Genomic DNA, 21,860 nt, shown 5'->3' with positions numbered 1-21,860 from the left:
CATTCCTAGGGCCCTGCCAGTAAAATGTCTTACACAAGGTCCCCCAGGCTCACCTACTCTCAGAAGACTTTCAAAGTCAGAAGTTAAAGATGGCAGTTTATGTCCTTAGTAAGTTTACAATAAATACTACTCTCCACCAATGACCATGAGCAGTCCTTCACTGTTAAAAGTTAGAGAAACTTCCTTATACTTTAAGCCACTGAAATGCAACCTGTGCATTCCACAGGCATATTGAAAATTTTTCTATACGCAAGTTCATTGTACTAGTAGTGTTTTCAGTGTGGTAATATTTGGTTTTTCTCAAATGTTTCATAAAATATTAAAATATAGGATTAAAAGTAGTGACTTTTTTTAAACATTTGAGGTAAGAGAAGCTGAGGTTTACAAATTAAAATTATACCACTGGAAAAACTCCCTTCAAAAACTGACAAGTTTTCACATTTGTTGCTTGGATTCTGTTCATCTCTCTATTCTAAAATTCCATTTACTATGGTTTCAGTAAAAATCTACTCCAAGCTGAAACTTAGTATACCACATATCAGCTCTAGCACAATGGTTGTTTTTATTACCAGTTTTCCAAGAGATTGATTTAGACTGTTTTATGTATTATGTAAAAACAAAACAAAAACAAACAAATGTATTCACTAGCTTGATATTTTATTCTGTCTATATATTTTAACTCCTTCACTCCTGGCAATCCATAGTACTATCACAAATAACACATACTGGTGACAGTCAGTATTTGGTTATACTATTAAGACATAAAATATTTGGACTATTAAATAAAGTGATGCTTCTATTATAAAAATGAGTGGCTAGATTCTTTCTTTTGTCTGTTTTATAACATCTGCAGGCATGTTTTGACACCACACCAATAAGTATGTCAATTGTAAATTCTAAAAAAATTAAGCATTGAATTTGTGGTTCCTTTGAAGTTTTATTAGAGCTTAGCTGGCTTTTTTGTTATGATTTATTAGGATACAGATATATTTAACAGAAAAATCATTATGGTATACCAAAAGAAAGTTGACCTCACTGAAGTTTTCTTTGTCTTTTTCCTTATCCTTGGGAACAGTAGCTATTTTAGCTGAAAAAAAACTGTGGCCAGTAGATTGTAGAAGTCAATTTGGTCGGCCATCAGTTCTGGAGAAGTGGGTCAAGGCAAAGCAGACTAGCAGTTAGCACAGACTTGGGTGGACAGTAAGCAAAGAGTAGGCCTATTAAATAAATTGGGAAACAAAGCAGGTTGCTGATCTGGGCAACTTTCAAACAGTAGCATCAAAATCATGGGGAAGAATCTATCATTATACAGCAGGCAGCAAAATAAAACTTGATATTGAATCAAAGGCCATGGACAGCATTCTTAGACCTTTCCCACAGTTATTGTACCCGAGTTATCATACTGATACATCTGAACTGCCTGTAGCAGTCACTAGGGAGGTTGGGTTTTGTGCCCAGAGCTAGGAGAATGGAGGCTAACGCAGCTCTAGTTCTCGAAAACTAATCACATCAGTTACATTAAACTGACTTTAGTTACTGTTTAGATAATAAATGTTTTTTTTAATGTTTAAATGTAGGCAATGATGATTTTGACTAAAGTCCTATGGGTGTAGAGTGGTATGTTTTTTGAAACTTGTGCTCAACATTGAGAATTTAATTAGTTAAGAGGATACTTGAATTGACTTCTATCATCTCTATGTAGGTTTTTCCTTTAGTACCTGCCTATAAAATACAATGAATTGTAATAAAATCATTCAATTCTATAAAATTTTTAAAAATAATTTTAATCCTTACAATGATAAAATATTATCTGCAAAAGATTGATGACACACATTTTAAATTTAATCCAATAAATTATTTTTTCATTTATTTAATCATTGTTCAAGTACAGTTTTCTGTATTTTACTCCTATCCCAGCCCACCCCCCCAGTGCTCCCCACCTCTCTCCCATTTCCACCCCCCCCCTTAGTTGTTGTCCATGTGTCCTTTATACTAGTTTCTGTAAATCCTTCCCCTTTTTCCCCTGAAATTTTCTCTCTTCTCCACTCTGGTCACTGTCAGCCTATTCTGTATTTCAGTGTCTTTGGTTATATTTTGCTTGCTTGTTTGTTTTGTTGTTTAGGTTCCTGTTAAAGAGGAGATCATATGGTATTTGTCTTTCACCTCCTGGCTTATTTCACTCAGCATAATGATTTCCAGTTCCATCGATCTTGTTGCAAAGGGTAGTAGCTCCTTCTTTCTTTCTGCTGCATAGAATTCCATTGTGTAAATGTACCATAGTTTTTTGATTCATTCATTTACTGATGGGCACCTAGATTGCTTTCAACACTTGACTATTATAAATTGTGCTGCTATGAACATTGAGGTGCATAGGTTCTTTTGGATTGGTGTTTCAGGATTCTTAGGATATAATCCTAGCAGTGGAATTGCATGGTCAAAAGGCAGATCCATTTTCAGTTTTCTGAGAAAATTCCATACTGTTTTCCATAATGGTTGTACCAGTCTGCAATCCCAGCAGCAGTGCACTAGGGTTCCCTTTTCTCCACAACCTCTCCAACACTTGTTGTTTGTTGCTTTGTTTATGATAGCAATTCTGATAGGTGTTAAGTAGTATCTCATTGTGGTTTTAATTTGCATTTCTCTAATAGCTAGTGATACTGAGCATCTTTTCATATGTCTCTGGGCCCTCTGTATATCCTCCTTGGAGAAGTGTCTGTTCAAGTCTTTTGCCCATTTTTTAATTGGATTGGTTGTCTTCTTAGAGTGGAGTCATGTAAGTTCTTTGTATATTTTGGAGATTAAACCCTTGTCTGAGGTATCATTGGCAAATATGTTTTCCCATACAGTCGGTTGTCTTTTTATCTTAATACTGTTTTCATTATCCATGCAGAAGCTTTTTATTTTGATGAGATCCCATTTGTTTATTCTTTCCTTTATATTCCTTGCTCTAGGGGACATATCCGTAAAAATGTTGCTGCATGCACTATCTGAGATTTTCCTGCCAATGTTCTCCTTTAGGACTTTAATAGTGTCACAGCTTATATTTAAGTCTTTTATACACCTTGAATTTATTTTAGTGTATGGTGTAAGTTGAGGCTCGAGTTTCATTTTTTTGCATGTAGCTCTCCAGTTCTCCCAATATCATTTGTTGAAAAGGCTATTTTTACTCCATTTTATGTTACTACCCCCTTTGTTGAATATTATTTGCTCCTAGAGACTTGGGATTATTTCTGGGCTCTCTGTTCTGTTTCATTGGTCTATGTGCCTGTTTTTATGCCAATACCAGGCTGTTTTTATTACAGTTGCCTTGTAATATGGTTTGTTATCAGGTATTATGATCCCTCCAACTTTGTTCTTCTTTCTCAAAATTGCAGCTGCTGTTCTGGGTCATTTATGGTTCCATATAAACTTTTGAAGTGTTTGTTCTATGTCTGTGAAATATGCCATCAGTACATTAATAGGTATTGCATTGAATCTGTAAATTGCTTTGGGTAGTATGTACATTTTGATGATGTTAATTCTTCCAATCCATGACCATGCTATATGTTTCCATTTCTTTGTGTCTTCCTTGATTTCTTTCTTGAGTTTTGTATAGTTTTCTGTATACAGGCTTCTTATCTCCTTGGTTAGGTTTATTCCTATGTGTTTTATTTTTGTTTTTGCTATATTGAAAGGGATTATTTTCTTGATTTCTGCTTCTGCTGTTTCATTTTTAGTATACAAAAATGCCTTTGATTTCTGGATATTGGCTTTGTATCCCACTGTTTTACCAAATTCACCTATTAGATCAAGCAGTTTTGGGGTATAGTTTATAGGATTTTCCATGTACACTATCATATCATCTGCAAACAATGACATTTTGTTTCCTCCTTTCCTATTGGATGCCTTTTGTTTCCTTTTCTTGTCTGATTGCTGTGGCTAAAACTTCCAATACTGTATTGAATAGAAGTGGTGAAAGTGGACATCCTTGTCTTGTTCCTAATCTTAGTGGAAAAGATTTTAGTTTTTGCCCATTGAGTATGATGCTGGCTGTAGGTCTCTCATATATGGCCTTTATTATGTTGAGGAATGCTCCCTCTGTTCCCACTTTGCTGAGTGCCTTTATCATAAATGGGTGTTGTACCTTATCAAATGCTTTTTCCACATCTATTGATATGATCATGTGATTTTTGTCTTTGCTTTTGTTTATGTGATGTATCACAATTACTGTTTTATGAATATTGAACCATTCTTGCATCTCTGGGATGAATCCCACTTGGTCGTGGGTGTCTTTCATCATTTTGAATTTTTTGGAATAGTCTGTGAAAGATAAGGGTTAGTTCTTCCTTAAATACTTTGTAGCATTCTGTGAAACCACCTGTCCAGGGCTTTTGTGTGTCAGAAGTTTTTGATTACTGCTTCAATTTCATCTGTTGTTATTGTTCTGTTCAGGCTTTCTGCTTTATCTTCATTGAGTTTTGGAAGATTATATTTTTCTAGAAATTTGTCCATTTCATCTAGGTTTTTAAATTTCTTGGCATTCAGTTCTTCATCCTAATTTCTTACAATCCTTTGTATTTCTGTGGTGTCAGTTGTAATTTCTCCTCTTTCATTTCTGATTGTGTTCTCTTTTTTTCTTGATGAGCCTACTTAAAGGCTTGTCGATTTTATTTATCTTTTAAAAAAACCAGCTCCTTGATTCATTGATCCTTAGAATTGTGCTTTTAGTCTCTATGTCATTTAATTCTGCTCTGATCTTGGTTATTTACTCCCCTCTATTTGCTCTGGGCTGTCTTTGTTGTTGTTCCTCAAGTTCTTGTAGGCATAGGTTTAGGTTGTTTGTTTGAGCTGTTTCTATCTTCTTTAGGTAGGCCTGTATTGCTATGAACTTCCCTCTCAGGACTGCCTTAGCTGTGTCCCATAGTTTTGGGTTGTTGTGAGTTCATTTTCATTTGTTTCCAGAAACTTTTGATTCCTTCCCTAATTTCATTCTTGACTGGTTCATTGTTTAATAGCATGCTATTCGATCTCCATGATTTTAGGTGTTTTGGGTTTTTTCCTTTGGGGTTGGTTTCCAGTTTCAGCCCCTTTTGGTCAGAGAAAATGCTTAGTATGATTTCAATCTTCTTGAATTTGTTGAATCTTGTTTTGTGTCCTATCATGTGGTCTATCTTTGAAAATGTTCCATGTGCATTTGGAAAGAATGTGTATTTAGCTTCTTTGGGATGTAGGGCCATATATATATATATATATATATATCTGATATATATATATATATCATATATATCTGATATATCTTATATATATATATATATATATATATATATATATATATATATATATATATATATATATCAGTTAAGTCCATTTCATCTAGGGTGTTGTTTAATGACACAATATCTTTATTGATATTTTGTTTGGAAGATCTGTCCATTTTTGACAGTCGGGTGTTAAAATTCCTTACTATAATTGTGTTGCTCTCAATATCTTTCTTAAAGTCCTCTAAGATTTTCTCTTTTTTTAAAAATTTTATTTATTTACCTTCAGAGGGGAAGGGAAGGAGAGAAGGAGAGAAACATCAATGTATGGCTGCCTCTCATGAGTCCCCTGCTGGGAACTGTCCTGTAACCTCTGCATGTGTCCTGAATGGGAATTGAACCACGATTCTTTGGTTCTCAGGCCCATGCTCAATCCACTGAGCTACACTAGCCAGGGCTAAGATTTTCTTGATATATTTGGGTTCCCCTATATTTGGTTCATGTGTATTTATGATGTTAATGTCTTCTTGGTGGATTCTTCCCTTGAGTATTATGAAGTGACCTTCTGGGTCTCTCTTTATGGCCCCTTTTTTGAAGTATAATTTGTCTGATATGAGTATTGCTACCCGTGCTTTTTTTTTTCCTGTTTGTTTGCTTGGAAAATTTGTTCCAGCCCTTCACTTTTAGTCTGTGTAGGTCTTTTGTCATGAGGTGGGTCTCTTATAGGCAGCATATGTGTGGGTCATGCTTTCTTATCCATTCAGCTATTCTATGTCTTTTGATTGGAGCATTTAGTCCATTTATGTTTAAAGATATTATTGATAGGTATTTATTCATTGTCATTTTTATACCTGTGCTTCTCATTGTCTCTCTCTTTTCTTTCCTTTCCTTAAAGCAGACCTTTTAGTATTTCTTGCAGAGCTGGTTTGGTAAAGGTGTATTCTTTTAGACTTCTTTTTTTCTTGGAAGCTCTTTATTTGGCCTTCTATCTTGATTGAGAGTCTTGCTGGATAAAGTGACCTTGGTTGAAGGCTTCTGGTTCTCATTACTTGGAATATTTCTTGCCATTCTCTTTTTGCTTGGAGTGTTTCCATTGAGAAGTCAGTTGCTAACCTTATTGGGACTCCCTTATAGGTTACTTCTTTTTTCTCCCTTGCTGCCTTTAAGATTCTCTCTTTGTCTTGAAATTTTGCCACTTTAATGATGATGTGTCTTGAAGTGGGCCTCTTTGGGTTCCTCTTGATTGGGACTCTCTGTGTTTCCTGGATTTGTGCGACTTTTTCTCTCATCAAATTAGGGAAGTTTTCCATCATTACTGTTTCAAATAGATTTTCTATCCCCTGCTCCTCTTGTTCTCCTTCTGGTATTCCTATTATTTGGATATTATTCCGTTTCATGTTGTCTTGTATTTCTCTTAATCCCTCTTTGTTCTTTCTGAGCCTCTTTTCCTTTTCTTGTACTTTCTGAGCATTTCTTTCTACTTTGTCCTCCAACTCGCTGATTCAATCTTCAGCCTCATTGATCCTGCTTTTGATACCTTCTACTGTGTTCTTCAGTTCAGAAATTGTATTCTTCATTTCCTCTTGGCCCTTGTTGATAGTTTCTATTTCCTTTTTCATGTTGATATAGTTTGCGGTGAGTTCGTTGTAGCTCCCCTGTAGTTTCTGGTAGCTGATTGTGAGCTCTTTGAACTTCCTGATAACCAGTGCTTTGAATTCAGTATCTGATAGCTGACTTGCCTCCATTTCATCTAACATTCTTTCTGAGGATTCCTCCTCTCCTTTCATTTGGGGATTGTTTCTTCATCTTTCCATTGTTTGTGAGACTCTTCTTATTAGCTTCAGCTTCTTAAATTGATTTGTTCTGGCTTCTTTGGTTTATGGTATGAACTTCTGTGGTATAATACCTGTGAGCTTTGGTGCTGTAGTCTCCTTGATCTCCCAAGCTCACTTGTCTTGAGCTGTTGTTTAAGCTGGCTCTGTGTTTGTCTTCGGATTTTGGTTGATTTGGGGTATTTCTTTTGTGGGTCCCTCCCACCAGCTGGTTAACTGATGGTCCCTCTGTCCACCACCTGTTTTGATTTGTTTTACTGGTTAGGGCAGGTTGTGTTAAAGCTAGTTCTTCCATTTGTAGAAAGTTTTGAGGATTCTATTTTGCTTGTTTAGTTGTTTGTACTGGGTAGGTTTCTCCGCTATTTAGTTGTATTTTCAGATAGGTCTTGGATTGAGGTTTGTGTGGTTTCTACTCCCACCTTCACATTCTTCTGTTGTTATGTGTTGGTGGTTCCTTTGTTGTTGGGTTTCCTCTTCCAGTGGGTATCCTGGTGTTCTCCACTTCCACCTACTCCTTTTTTTGTGTGTGTGGGATCAGTTGGAGGGGGAAGCAAAATAGTTTATGACAGCAAGAGAGTATTTTATGATATTTACAGTCACAGCCAGTAGATAAGAGATAGGCAATCTTTAGGCTATGTATAGTGTTAACCATAATCTTTAACCCAACTAGCCACTTTTGATCAAGGATGGACAGAAGATAAGACTCTTGTTGGGGATAGAAGGCTTATGACTTGGATCTAGAAAGCAATGAGGTTGTGGGAGGTCAGATTCTGAGGTAAGGTGAGAGTAAAGGATAGTATGTAGGTGTAGTGTGTGAGCAAATAGAGTTAACCACTACAGTAATAGAGTTCAGGAAACTGTGAAGTGGGCTAAGATACGGGAGGTGTGTTGTAAAGAATTTACAGTTGTATAGAACAGCTATTATTTACAATAATATTAGAGTAACAATCATATGACAGACTCTATGTGATCTGGAGAGCATGAATAGGGGATATAGAACTTTGAGTAGTGTGCTAAAGGAACACAAGTGATGTGAAGTATAGAAAATTAGCAGTACACTGTGGAAGAGAGAACAAGGGAACAAATGATACAATATAATGATACAAATGATACAGTACAGGAGAACAAATAATACAATATAACCAGCGAAAGCAAAGAAGCCTATACAGAAAGAGGAGGAATACAAAGGTACTATTAAAATATAAAAGAAGTGAGAATAATGAAAAAATAATACAAATATGCAGCAACTTGTGGGTTCTCTGCTATAGCAAAGTGAAATCTGTCTCTCTGTTTCTACTGTTGAGATATTCCCTCTTTGGGTCCAACTCTGGTCTTTTTGCAGTTCCAAGTTGTTTGTGTCACTTGGGTCACAAAAGAAAAAAAAATAAAGGCAGGAGAAGAAAGAAAGAAGGCATATCGCTTTCTTTCTTGGGTAAAAGAAAAAAGGCAGGAGAAGGGAGGAAGAAGGGATGTTAGAAAGAAAGGAAGAAGGAATAAAACAAGAAGGAAGAAAAGAGAGGAAAAAGGTATTGAAAGATAAAACAATAATAAAATTAAAAAGATAAAAGATTACTTAAAAAAAAAAAGAAAAAAAATTTCTTGTTGGTTTCAAACTGGCCAAACCGGTTTTTCTGGCGCAGCAGGCTGAAGAGCAATTGGTGTGGTCTTTCTGGGAGCGCTCTCCCAAGAGCTAACCTGGGGCCTCTCCCCAGCACCCCACAAAAGGGGATCTAGGTCCTCTTCGGTGCACTGTTTTCCTGGGGATCATCGCAGTGGGCTGGGGGGCAGGCTGTCTGTGTCCCACCGAGTCCGGCATGGACTCTTCCCAGTTGTGTGCGGGAACACAAGAGCTTCTGCCCAACCTCTGGATCGCTGCCAGGCTGAGTGGGGAGCAGGCCAAGCAGCTGTCGCAGGAGAATCCTTCAGTTTACTTTTCAAAAAATTTCTTCTTAAGAAAGCCTGCCGCTCAGCACAGCCTAATCCCGCAGCCAGACCTGTGATTTTCAGAGTGAGAGCCCCACACTGCGCCTCTCAATCTTCCCAAGCTGGCAACCACAGACTCTGCGGTTGTTCACTGCCCTTTGTCCTTATTACCCTCTCTGCAACTCAAGCAAACAGGTCTCTCCCCAGTGTTGCCCAACCTTGGTTGGCTGGGGAGGGTGGGAGCTGTGGACCCAGCCCTCTCCCAAGGACCCTGTGGCAGGCCTGGGGCTCCCAAAGAGTCCTGGAGGTAGACCCACTGGGCACCAGGCAGGGGCAGAGACTGCTGCCTCTCCTGTCTCCCTGAGACGGTGCTGTCCTGCAGCCCTCTCCTCTCCGTCTGGTTTTCAGTGTCCATTACAATTTCTGGTCTCTTATTTTTTATATATGCTGGGGAACTGTTGGCTGTTTGCGCTGTTCCTCTGTAGATAGGCCAGGATTTTCTCCATTTGTGTGGGGAAAATGGAATCCGCTCCGTCCTCCTCTGTCTCCATCTTCTGAACCCCAATAAATTATTAATGGGCATGTGTATATATCATAACATATGTGAGGTCTTATGTGAAATACAAAGAGATATAACATGATACTGATTTGGGGAAGTTTTAGGTTAAATGGGTGGATTAGAAAAAATGCAAAAATAATGAGGTGGATAGTCCATTTTACTCATCATTTAAAAGTGATTACATCATGAAATATGATTTTATTATTATTTAAGCACCCTAAAGTGTGACATAAATTATTACTCACAGGAAACCTATGTAGTAATATGAAAATTTTTTCTAGCAAGAGGTATGTGACCACCTTTATAAATACTATGATGTTTAAGAAAGGAAAACTAATGAAAGTATTCATACATTGCTATTTGGTTCTTAAATGAACAATGTCAGCTACATTCAGTGGTACTTATTATTAAGTTAATTTGGTTTAAAAGTAAGTAATATACAATTTATTAACTATGCTAGTAAGTTTTGTTACACATGAATATATAATGTAGATAAAATCCTCTAAGTAATTAATTGTCTAAGGAGTTTTTATTTTACCCAGCATGAATCCTAAGTATACATTTGTATGTTTGGTAAATATTTAGAACCAGTAGCATATTGGGAAAACATTTACACTAAGTTAACTACTTTTTAATAGATTCTTCTTCATTGGTCACCATTCCTTACTTGTAGCTAAAATTAAATCCTCCAGATCTCAGAGCGTTGAATCTGTTAAATCACCTCAGCAGTGGGTAGCAGGCATCTCATAGCTGCATGGCCTCTGAGTAGCCTACTTGACCCATTAGCTCATTTTTTACCTCTGTGATGTGTGAACGGTTATATTTAAATCTTTTATGACATATTCTCATTTAAAAATCTTTAATTTTTTTAATATCCTCATTTCTTTCTTTTAAGTTATCCCTTTTCCTGGAGTACTTAAAATCTTTATTTTTCAGTAAGTCTTTGAGTATTTATATTTTTTAAATATTTAAATATTGGCAAACATTTTATATCCTCAAAAGAGTATTTTTTTAATTTGAATTCACTTCAACTGAAGAAATATAATCTTTTATTTAGGTCCATATGTACTTGGACTTAGTGTGTAGAAGTTAAATACTATGATTTGTCTCTGGTTAGCTACTACCTTTTGTGTTCGTTTGGAAATCGTACAGTAGCATGACAATCGTTTCAGAGCTCATTCATTCAGTATTTCAAATCCTTTCCCAATGAACTATTACCTTGTTAAAAATTTTTGTAGCATGATATTTCTAACTCTTTTATGCTTAACAGTGTCTAAATGGGGCACTTTTCTTCTACTTTTTTTGGCTTCTGTCCCATGGGGAAACCTGTGGAGATATAGTGAAGAGGACTTCCTAGTTCAGTTCTTTTTCACTCTGTTCTCATCATGTACAGACAGAGTTTGACTCTCAGTTTCGATTCAACAGCCGCTCACTGAATACCTCCTGTGCAGATAGTGATGGTGCGGGATTCTGAGACGAGCAAGACAAGGATCCTGCTCACAGCAAACCTGTTGAGTTATATTATACCCTCTCTGGACGATTACAGGTTTTCCTGTATCCTTGCATACCTGACATGCTATAATAAAGTGTACTGAAGATGACATCAAACATATTTACAAACTTGAAAAGATAAATGTTCTGGATGTAAGATTTGTTTAAAATGTTCAGTTTAATGAGAATCCCCTTAAGCACTTTTTTTTTGTTTTGACAAATAAAATATCAAGGGTTGTTATACAATAAATAATCACTTATTATTATACAAATAATACTAATTGTGTCAGTTTCTTGGTTCTTGGGAATATGCTTTGAGGTTTTAGATATATATTAATATATTTCAGTTCTCTAAATAATATTCCTTATACTCATACTCATTTATTACCTGCACCTTACAATGAGCAGATTGAAATGCATAATACTTAAGTGATCTGCCTAGATTCATATGGTAAATTAACAACAGAATTTACATAAAAATGAGGTACTCTGCTCTTAGTGCCTAGTGTTTAGCCAAGGCTGGAGTAATCATAAAACAATTCAAAATATTATATGATTTGATAAGCTTAACCAATTGAGACATTTTAGACTCTAAAATATTTAGGTTCTCATTGGTAGTCCAAACCCAAAATATTTTAATACCATTGCAGATTTATTTTAAGGTACATTACAAACTACATGATATTATTCATGTAGTTTATGTAATTTATTATTCAGTTCTCATCATAATCCAGAGATGGAAATGAATCAAGAATTATTATCCACAGGAAATATAACCTCCTACAAGTACCTAGAGCAGGTCTCTTAATTCCAAAGTCACTGCTTTCAGCTTTTCTCCATGAAAATGATTTAAATATAAAAGTGTTATACTTGTATGTATTGAGCAATTCAGCTAGTCTTTGGTGATGTTATATAGTTTACCCAAAATAATCCAACCAAAAAAGAGTTAAATTTCTTTTATCAAGGTTCACTAAAAATTGGAAGTTCTATCTTTGGGGGGTTGCTGTGTCAGAAGAAATGAAATTGAACACAGTGGGTGAGTAACATGTTTTACCCACACAATGTCATGGCAGGAGCCTGAGGTTTTCTCTTTTGGGGACCTCTTAATAAAACAAGAGATATGTGATAAATATTTTTAAAAATAAATAATACCTTTGAAAAGCAGTTGATACAGCATGAGGTCCTATGGGGAAAAGCCACATCTGAGTTCCACTGTTTTCCCATAGCAGGCATTTATATTAAAACATGTAGGAGATAGAGTGCGAAATAGACATTTACAATCAATGTCTTTGTCTAATGAAGTTGCAAACACAATCATGATCAAACTTGCCTGTTTTTTACATTCAATAAAAATCAGTTTCAAAAATATTTGCAGTATGACTCATGAAATTAGAGTTAACAGAGAATGGTAGCAGAGGGACTATAATCATTAACATATGTGTTATCTGAGTGTGTGGGAGGATGGTTTTTAAAAATACATTAAAAATAATGAAAATTTACAATTTTCCCAAATCTTAAATATTTTATAATTGCCTATTCCTGTCCCAAAGCACACACAGAAGCCGCAGCTAATTTAAGAATATGTGGCACTAGGGATCTTCCCCTTCCTGTTTGGCAAATATGTACAGTGAATTTTAAGCTTTGATATCTTAATTATTTCCTCTACTTGATCAAATGTACATAAAAATGTTTTGTTTGAGTTTTTATTGTATATTCATTACTGATTATCAGAAATAATTCAAAGAGATCTCATCTACCTTTCCGTGAAATAGCATCTTGCAAAGATAACACAGCTAAGGCATCGATAATAATATATATCTCACCAATCTTATTTGGGTTTCATCAGTTTTACATGTATTTGTGTGTGTATGTGTGTTTACTTCCATGCATTGTTATTACATGCATAGGTTCATTTTTCCATCACCACTGTCAAGACAGAACACTGACATGACTACAGGTGTTCCTTGTTTTGTTCTTTTATAACCAAATTCATTTCCCTACTACTCCCTTCTGCCCCTTAATATTTTTATCCTTTGCTAACTACTGATCTCTTCCTCATCTCTATAATGTTATCTGAAGACTCTGTATACATGTACTTTGTCACAATTATTATAGAGAGTTTTTGACTGTATCACTTTGTATGCTTTCTTAGTAGTTTTTCCAGGTGCATGAGTGGACAATTTTGGTCTGCTAGTACAATGTTTTACCACTTCAAGTAAAGTTTGGAAACTGTATTTCTATTAGGTCCCTTTGCCCTACTCATTGTTTACTCCTCTTGAGTATTCTTCCTATATATGTTGAGCACAGCATCAGTTGCTATTATAATTTTGTTTCAATTATTACATAATGAAGAAAACTCAAGAGGAATAGAGTAGTTAATATTATATTTCTCAATATTTTTATTCTTTCAAGTTGCCTTCCTTCTTGATGCTCCAAGAGTCCTTATTTTCTATTTGAATAAATTTTCTTTAACTTTCTCTTACGACAAATCTACTGAAATCATGTGTTCTTAGTTTTCTTTCTTTTAACTTTCTCTACATTTGACTATCTACTAACATTCACATGGGTAGAGCTAACCAAATTTTACCTTCCAGTGGATTTTCAATGCTATACTCTACCCTAAATCTAGGCCTAAATAAAAGGTTTTAAGCCCTCCTCCCCCCTCAAAAAAGAATATATTTATTTCTCCTTAATTCCTAAAGGTTAGTTTCACTGGATAAAAATCCATCAGTGACAGTTTTTTTTTTTTCTTTTGAAAAATGTGCCACTTCTGGCCTCCATTATTTCAAATAGGAAACTTATTGTCATCTGAATTGGTCTTCTCTGAGTAACATGTCTTTATCTCTGGTTGCTTTCTAAGCAGCAATTTCTTTCTTTGTCTTTGGTTTTAGATGTTTAATTTTTTATCTATCTGGACACGGATCTTTCTGGGCTTATCGTTTTTAATGTTTGCTTGTCTTTTTGATTCTGTAATTTATTTATTCTGCCAAATCTGCAGAAGTCTTCAACCATTACTTACTTCTTCAGATACCATTTCAGTCCCTCTTTCTCTTCATTTGGAACTGTCATGATTCCAATGTTGGACATTTTGTTATTGTCCCATAGGTCCCTAACATTTTCTTCTTTTTTTAATCTTTTTTTTGGTTCAGATTGAGTGAATTCTATTGCTCTGTCCTTGAGTTTGCTTATTCTGTATTCTTTAATCTTCACTGTACTACTGAGCCAATGCAGCAAGTTTTGATTTCTATAATTTTCATTCTGTTCTTTTTTATAACTCTTTTTTCTTTGCTATTTTTCTATTTTTATTTGTGTATAATTAGTAATTGCTTATTAAAGTATTTTTTCATGATGGCTTCTTTAATTCTTTGTCAGATAGTTTCAATATCTCAGTGTTGGCACATGCTGATTATGTTTCTTATTCAAGTTATAATTTTTCCAATATTTGGTGTGAGTAGATATTTATTATTATTACTATTATTATATCCAGGTCATTTGGGCTATTATGTTTGGACATTCTAGACTCTATTTAAATTTTCTATTCTTGAAGGCAGTCATTTATTTAGGTTTAGCACACAGGTCATAGCATACATTTGCCAACTATGGTTCCATCCATTTGTCATGACCTTTGTAGTTTTATGTGGTCAGCTTGAGTTGTTCAGTTCCACTGGAAATTGCACTGATGTCTACTGGTGCCACCTAAGAGGGCAAAGGTGATTCCCCAAGTCAGGCACATGGTGGCTCTCAGTTCTGTAAGTAATCCTCTGGTTTATCAGAAGATTATATCTGGTTCTGGATTGTAGAAGGATTACCCTGCTGCTTTTGCTGCCCACTGAGTCATTGTCTCTAGGTTGTGAAGGAAGTCCCCTGCCCACTGGGGACAAAGGTCATTTTCCATAGACACTTGTTCTCAGTGATGCTCCCACTTGATTCCCCTTACTGGTGATGTTGCTGATGGGACTTCCATTAGGTCAGCAATGAAACTGAGTCTACCTCAGCCACTTTCTGTTGCTAGGTTATAGTTGGCAGAAGCCAGGTCTTCACTACCTTTTATTGTTGTCGGAGGAGCTTCCATGTTGTTCCTTAGACCCTGCTGTTCCTGACCTGTTCTCCTTTTTCTTTCTGTCTTTTAGAGTAATCCTTCAGTTGCCTCTTGCTTAATCCATGTTGTATAGCTGTGCATAGTGAAATATATAATGATGTTTAAACTTTTTAATATCTTTTTCTAAAATAAAATTAGAAGAAATTATTCTAATGGGATCAAGGAAAATTTTAATATCCTGCACCTTACAAGTACTTTTCAGCTGAATGTCAGCTCTTGTTTGAATGAAGTTCAACATGTATCTATACTGTGGAGAGCTTTTAATATACTTGTGTTCACTGTTGGTCTCTTGGTAAAAATGCAACAGTCATAATTTTTCCAAATTTATATGCCCCAAAAAGTGACCCCTTCTGTTTATAGTTTCTCTTGACACTAGCATTTCATGAAAGGCTTTGTGGAGACAAGCCATTTTTATCATCATCATCTACTCATACAAAATAATATACTAGGTGTGATGATTTAAATAAAACATTTTTCTGAGAACTTTAAGGATCACCTAATTCTACTTTGATTTTTTAAAACTCTTATAAAATATACTTATTTATTTTTATTATTTTAAAAATATTTTATTTTATCATATTTTTATTACCATTTATCCCCCATATCTTCTTCCACCTTCACCCACTCCCTCTGCTCCACAATCACTACACTGTTGTCCGTGTCCAGAAGTCCCTTCTCTTTTTCACTTAGTTCCTCCACCACCCAATTTCTCCCAACAGCTGTCATCCAGATGTCTATCTGCGAGAGTCTGTCTCTATTTTGCTTGTTAGTACAGTTTGTTCATTAGATCCCATCATATAGGTAAAATCTTCCTCTGGCCAAGTAGTATTCCATTGTATAAATGTACCATAGCTGTTTTTTTAAATACATTTTATTGACTATGCTATTATACTTGTCCCATTCCCTCTTTTGTTCCCTTCCACCCTGCACACCCCCTCCCTCTCAGATCCCCCCACTTAGTTCATGTCCATGGGTCGTACATGTAAGTTCTTTGGCTTCTACATTTCCTATACTATTCTTAACCTCCCCCTGTCTATTTTTTACCTATCCTATAGCTGTTTTATTTAGTCATCTGCAAATGAACACTTGGGCTGCTTCCAGAGCTTGGCTATTGTAAATAGCACTACAAGGAACATAGAGGTGCATATATTCTTTTGGGTTAGTGTTTAGGATTTCTTTGGATAAATTTCATGAAGTGGAATCATTAGATCAAAAAACAGTTTGATTTTTAATTTTTTTGAGGCAACTCTAAACTGCTTTTTACAGTGACTACAGCAATCTGCGTTCTAACCAACATTACAGTTGGGTTTCCTTTTTCCCCATCCTCATCAGCACTTGTTGTTTGTTGATTTATTGATGATAGTTATTCTGAGAGGTGTAAGTTGATATCTCATGTGGTTTTAATTTTCATCTCTCTGATCAGCGATGCTGGGCATCTTTTCATATATCTATTGGCCATCTATTTGGAGAATAGTGTATTCATGTCTTTTGCCCACTTTTTAATTAGATTGTTTGTTTTTTGGTGTTGAGTCTTACAAGGTCTTTATAAAATTAAGATATTTACCTTATTTAAACTGTCTTTTAAACTGTTTTAGAAAATATTCAGATGTATAGCCAAAAATGTTTATTATGTTGTGCTAAAAACACACAGTCTAACAGTATTGACTTTTTCTAATGTTGTTATCCACATTTTCAATGTTTTCTCTTTCCAGCTTTAAGGGACAATAGGATCGAGCTGGTTCGGGCTTCTTGGCATGAACTGAGTATCAGTGTCAGTGATGTGTCTCTCTCTGATGAAGGACAATATACCTGTTCATTATTTACGATGCCTGTCAAAACTTCCAAGGCCTATCTCACTGTTCTCGGTAAGTTCAAGAGATAAACACAATGCAATCACAAAGGCAGAGAGATGTGTACTACTAAGGCAATGTGATTCAAAAACACATATATATTTTAAGGATCATAATAATAGATGTAGTTTAGCCCCTTCTCTGTATAACAAAAAATTTTAATTACTTTCCTCATTTTATAAATAGACAAAGGGAGACATAAAAATTTCTATGACTTCTGACAGCACAGAGCCACTTAATTTTTAGCCAGCAATAAACACCAGGTTTCTTGTATTTCAGTTAAATTATTTTGTATCAACTCATCTATGTATTGTGTATGTGGTGATTCCTTCATAAAGTGATGGAATAATGAGTGTAATGAATTCAACATTTGTACTGGGTGCTCCTCCATTTTATCATATCAGCCATCTGATAGAGACCTTCTCTAATATGTTATGGCTTTCATATGTGACCCCTTTGTGTATTTCAGTGCATTTAAATGGCCTTGGCATTTCTATGTGTCTTCTCACCTTTTAAATGTGACACTTTCTAGATTTTTAAATGAAGTACATAATGCCACTTGTGCATGCAGCTTGTAGCTTCTTTGTTCTTCTGTTCTCTAAATATTGAGCCATTTTTCAAAAGGTTAAAGTGACACAAAAAAGCAATACATTCATAGAGATTCTAAGGAAGTATAGTTGCATCTCAGAGCTTTTTGTGATTCCACAACTGTTAGTGACCCAGTCAGCTGAAATTGCTGCAGTTTACTAAAACATACCTTTGTACTGAACAAGTTAGAGGAATTTCAAGAAGAATATTTTTTGCCCTTGTTTGCATTTTTATTTTGATACTTAAAGTCCTAACATTACCTTTAAAATAACTAACACATGCTGTTATTTTTTTTGGGGGGGTGGAGATATAAAAGTTAATCCAGCTAATGAATTGGTTTTGTACATAGGATAAGAAACATATTTCTTTGCAAGTCCCACTGAGACTATTTTATCAGAAATCTTCGCAAGTTTGCCATTAAGGATAAAATATAGCCATTAAAATTTAGTATTTCAGGACAACAACTGAAGAAAGTTAATGTGTTGTTCTGTAGAGAGCCACCTTGAGACACCAAAAATAGGCAACTGGCTGGTTTCAATTTGTTAAACGATGGTGTGATATAGATTTTCTTTTAAAAGGCAATATGGAGGTGAACAAAACTAGCCCACTAATTGGGCTAGTATGTTGATCTATCATTTATCTTTGTTGTTATTGTTTAAATGTGTATTTTTCTTATTGTTGCTTTGCAACATGCTTACCTTTTATTCTTTTAAAACTGAATTAAATACTATGATAAAGAAGCTTCCAGTCTGCCTTTATTATGGAATAATTTAGAAGAAATTTTAGTAAACTTCTACTATGATAAGAGATTATTAATGCCCAAGAAATATGGAATGTTCTGTTATTTAAATTACCCATGTACTATCTATTGCTTCATATTAGTTATCTACTTATTGATTACATGGTTTGGACTAGAAGGGTCAATGAGTGGTTAGCATTAATACCAGTACACATCATGCTCCACAAAACTACAATTGCATTTCTAATACAAATTGTATCAAAAGACATTCTCCACTTTAGAAAAATCAGGAAAGTAAGTATGGTTGCACTTACTGATGAGACTTTTGATGGATTTTCTTGAACAAAATGCCTTTTCTTGAATAGAGTACACAGAAGTTAATGTCGTTTTTAAGCTTTAGAATTATGAAATCAGAAATGAAAGGTGCTATTTAAGTTTAATCATAATTTGCAAAAGAACAAAAAATGTGCTTTGTGAATGTCCTTCCCAATTCAAAGAATGTACATTCTTAAATCCCTATACTATTATATCTGAAAATATATTAAATGGTTGTCTTTAAGATTTACAAAGAGTATATTTTTATATGTAAAATTTAACTTAAAACACTACTTTGAACTAAGTATACAATATACTTGTATACACATGCATAATCAATATATGCACATATATATTATATCTATATATTATAAGCAGCTTATTTTATTTTATAGTTTATTATTATTATTTTTATTATTAGTTTTATTTATTTATTTCAATCAATGTATGGTTGCCTTTAGTGTGTCCCCTGCTGGGAACTGGGCTGCAGGGAACTGGCCTGCAATCCAGGCATGTGCCCTGACTGGGAATTGAACCACGATCCTCTGGTTTGTAGGCCTGAGCTCAATCCACTGAACTACACCAGCCAGGGCAGTAGCTTATTATTTTTTATTGAATTTATTGTCAACTAACCACCCAGTTTACTTTTGTTTATAAAAGTAATAGTCACAGGAATGAACAAACCTTGGGGACTGATTTTCACATCATTCATTTGTTTATATTTCAGGTGTTCCTGAAAAGCCTCAGATCAGTGGGTTTTCATCACCAGTTATGGAGGGAGACCTGATGCAGCTGACTTGTAAAACATCTGGCAGTAAACCTGCAGCTGATATCAGATGGTTCAAGAATGACAAAGAGATTAAAGGTAAAGTGTGGGAAAAGTTCTCCAAATGAAAATTAATGTGTGCAAAAGTAGTTTGAAAAGTTAGATCCACTTTGCACTCACTTTTTCAAATCACGGTCATTTTCTGAGTGTAATTTGAACCAAATTTACCCATTTCCTGAATTAGGTAGTTTTACAATATATTTTAACATAAGATGTGTGCCCCATTTCCTCTTATGTAAAACTGTGAGGTGACTTCTTTGCCGGCCCCCCCCCCCCACCGTGCCATGGACACAAATGAGCAAATATGGCCTAGACAAGATAAGATCTGTTTGGGAAGGAGGAGTGGGCTGTGGCCAGTTTCTCCGAGGAGAAAAAGGCCCCGAGCCCCCTCCTCCATAGCCTTTTATTGGGTTGTAATACACAGAAATACAGGGTGGCAAAGATCAAATAGTAGAATACATTTCAAAGAGATCTGAGGGCTACAGAGTCTGAGTCAGTGTCTGTCAGGAAGAGAGTTGCAGAAACTTTGGGAAACATACTCATTTCCTCTCGGACCCTTATCATACGAATGAAAGCACTCTTAGCATAGCAGATTTCACAGGTTTATCAGCAAATCTTTGTGATGCCAGATTTTTCCCCAGGATACACTCTAGCAAGGCAAGGAGCTGCACCCCTCCCCATCAGGTATTCAGGCCTAAGGGGATTAGAGCCAGGAAGAGCTTCTCCCAGAGGACATGGGGACTCGGGCTTTGTTAAAGCTGGGGTGGGGGCCAGAGTCCATTGCTCTTTGTTGCAGCCCACTGAGTCCTTCCATGAAGGCCTCCCAAGTGATTGAGTCTGGCTTAGGTTGCCCACCCCCCTGCTGTGAGGGGGTCTTACCCCTCATTGACTTCCCACCAAGCTCTGGGGGCAGGGAGAGGAAACTGAGGCAGTGTTTGCTACCAGAGACAAGCTTTGTCTCCTGTGGCTGGCATTCCAAAGATTGTCCCTTGCCCGCCCTTAGCCACAAGGGGTAGAGATACAATTCCTAAAATCAGACAGAGCGGTCTACAACATAAAACAAGTCTGAAATAATATATAACTCATGGAAAAGTTGGAGAAATAAATGAATCAATATATTACAAAACATGAGTTAATATTATAAAAACACCTAGATTTGTGACTGGCAATAGCAAACACCAACTATAAGTTAGATATTATCTCAGAACTCATCTATAGTATTTTGATTATAGACAGAGAAATTTCCTGAATTATTTTTTAAATTTGTTGGTTTCTGACATTACAAAGTTTGTACAATAATGTCGACTAAATACCAATAAGCCTGTATCCTAGTAAATCTCACAGAGGGCAAATACAGTGTACTCATCTCAGCAAAAATGCACAAGACAGACATAACTCAGAGACATTGTGGGTTCGGATCCAGACTACAACAAAGCTAATATCACAATAAACCAAGTCACACATTTTGTTTCCCAGTGCATATAAAAGTTATGTTTACATTAGACTGTAGACTATTAAGTGTGCAATAATATCATATCCAAGAAAAAACATATATATTTTATTAACACATTCTTTATCTCTAAAAAATGCTAGTCATCATCTAAGCCTTCAGTAAGTTGTCATCTTTTTGCTGGTGGAAAGTACTGCCTCATTCTTGATGGCTTGATGGGGTGGTTGCTGAAGATTGAGCGGCTATGGTAATTTCTTAAAATAGGACAACAGTGATCTTTTCTGCACCAGTTGACTTTTCCTTTCACAAACAATTTCTCTGTAGCATGTGGTGTTATTTTGATAGTATTTACACACAGTAGAACTTTTTTCAAAATTGGAATCAATCTTCTCAAAATCTGCTGCTGTTTTATCATGTAAGTTTATGTAATTTCTAAAACCTTTGTTGTCATTTCAACAATTGTCACAGCATCTTCATCAGGAGTAAATTCTATTTCAGAAAAACACTTTCTTTGCTCATCCATAAAAAGCAACTTCCCATCCATTGAGGTTTTTTTTTTTTTTTCAGGAGATTGCAGCAATTCAGTCACATCTTCAGGTTTCACTTTGATTCTACTGCTATTTGCTATTTGCACTCTCTTGCTATTTGCACTATATCCACAGTTACTTCCTCCACTGAAGTCTTAAACCCCTCAAATTAATCCATGAGGGTTGTAATCAACTTCCAAATTATTGTCAATGTTGGTATTTTGACATCTTCCTATGAATCATAAATGTTCTTAATAGCATCTAGAATGGTGAATATTTTCCAGAAGCTTTTTAACTGAGTTTTCCAAGATCCATCAGAGGAATCAATATCTATGGAAGCTGTAGCTCTACAAAATGTATTTTTTAAATGATAAGATTTGAAAGTTAAAATTATTCTTTGGTCCATGGGTTGCAATACCTTATT

At 35.5% G+C, this 21,860-nt stretch overlaps 1 protein-coding gene across 1 annotated transcript in view; it reads left to right on the top strand.

Moving 5' to 3' along the window:
- CADM2 (cell adhesion molecule 2) overlaps window positions 1–21,860 on the top strand; it is a 344,109-nt gene that overhangs the window by 150,019 nt on the left and 172,230 nt on the right. The window contains exons 4-5 of the mRNA XM_053667234.1: window positions 16,854–17,006; window positions 19,361–19,498. Coding sequence (XP_053523209.1) covers window positions 16,854–17,006; window positions 19,361–19,498 — 291 coding nt within the window. The remainder of the gene's footprint in view (window positions 1–16,853; window positions 17,007–19,360; window positions 19,499–21,860) is intronic.

This window comes from Artibeus jamaicensis, unplaced genomic scaffold (genome assembly GCF_021234435.1).
Source record: "Artibeus jamaicensis isolate MK-2021 breed Jamaican fruit bat unplaced genomic scaffold, CSHL_Jam_final contig_466, whole genome shotgun sequence".
Taxonomy (NCBI): Eukaryota; Metazoa; Chordata; class Mammalia; order Chiroptera; family Phyllostomidae; genus Artibeus; species Artibeus jamaicensis.
This window is presented reverse-complemented; position numbering and strand designations above follow the sequence as displayed.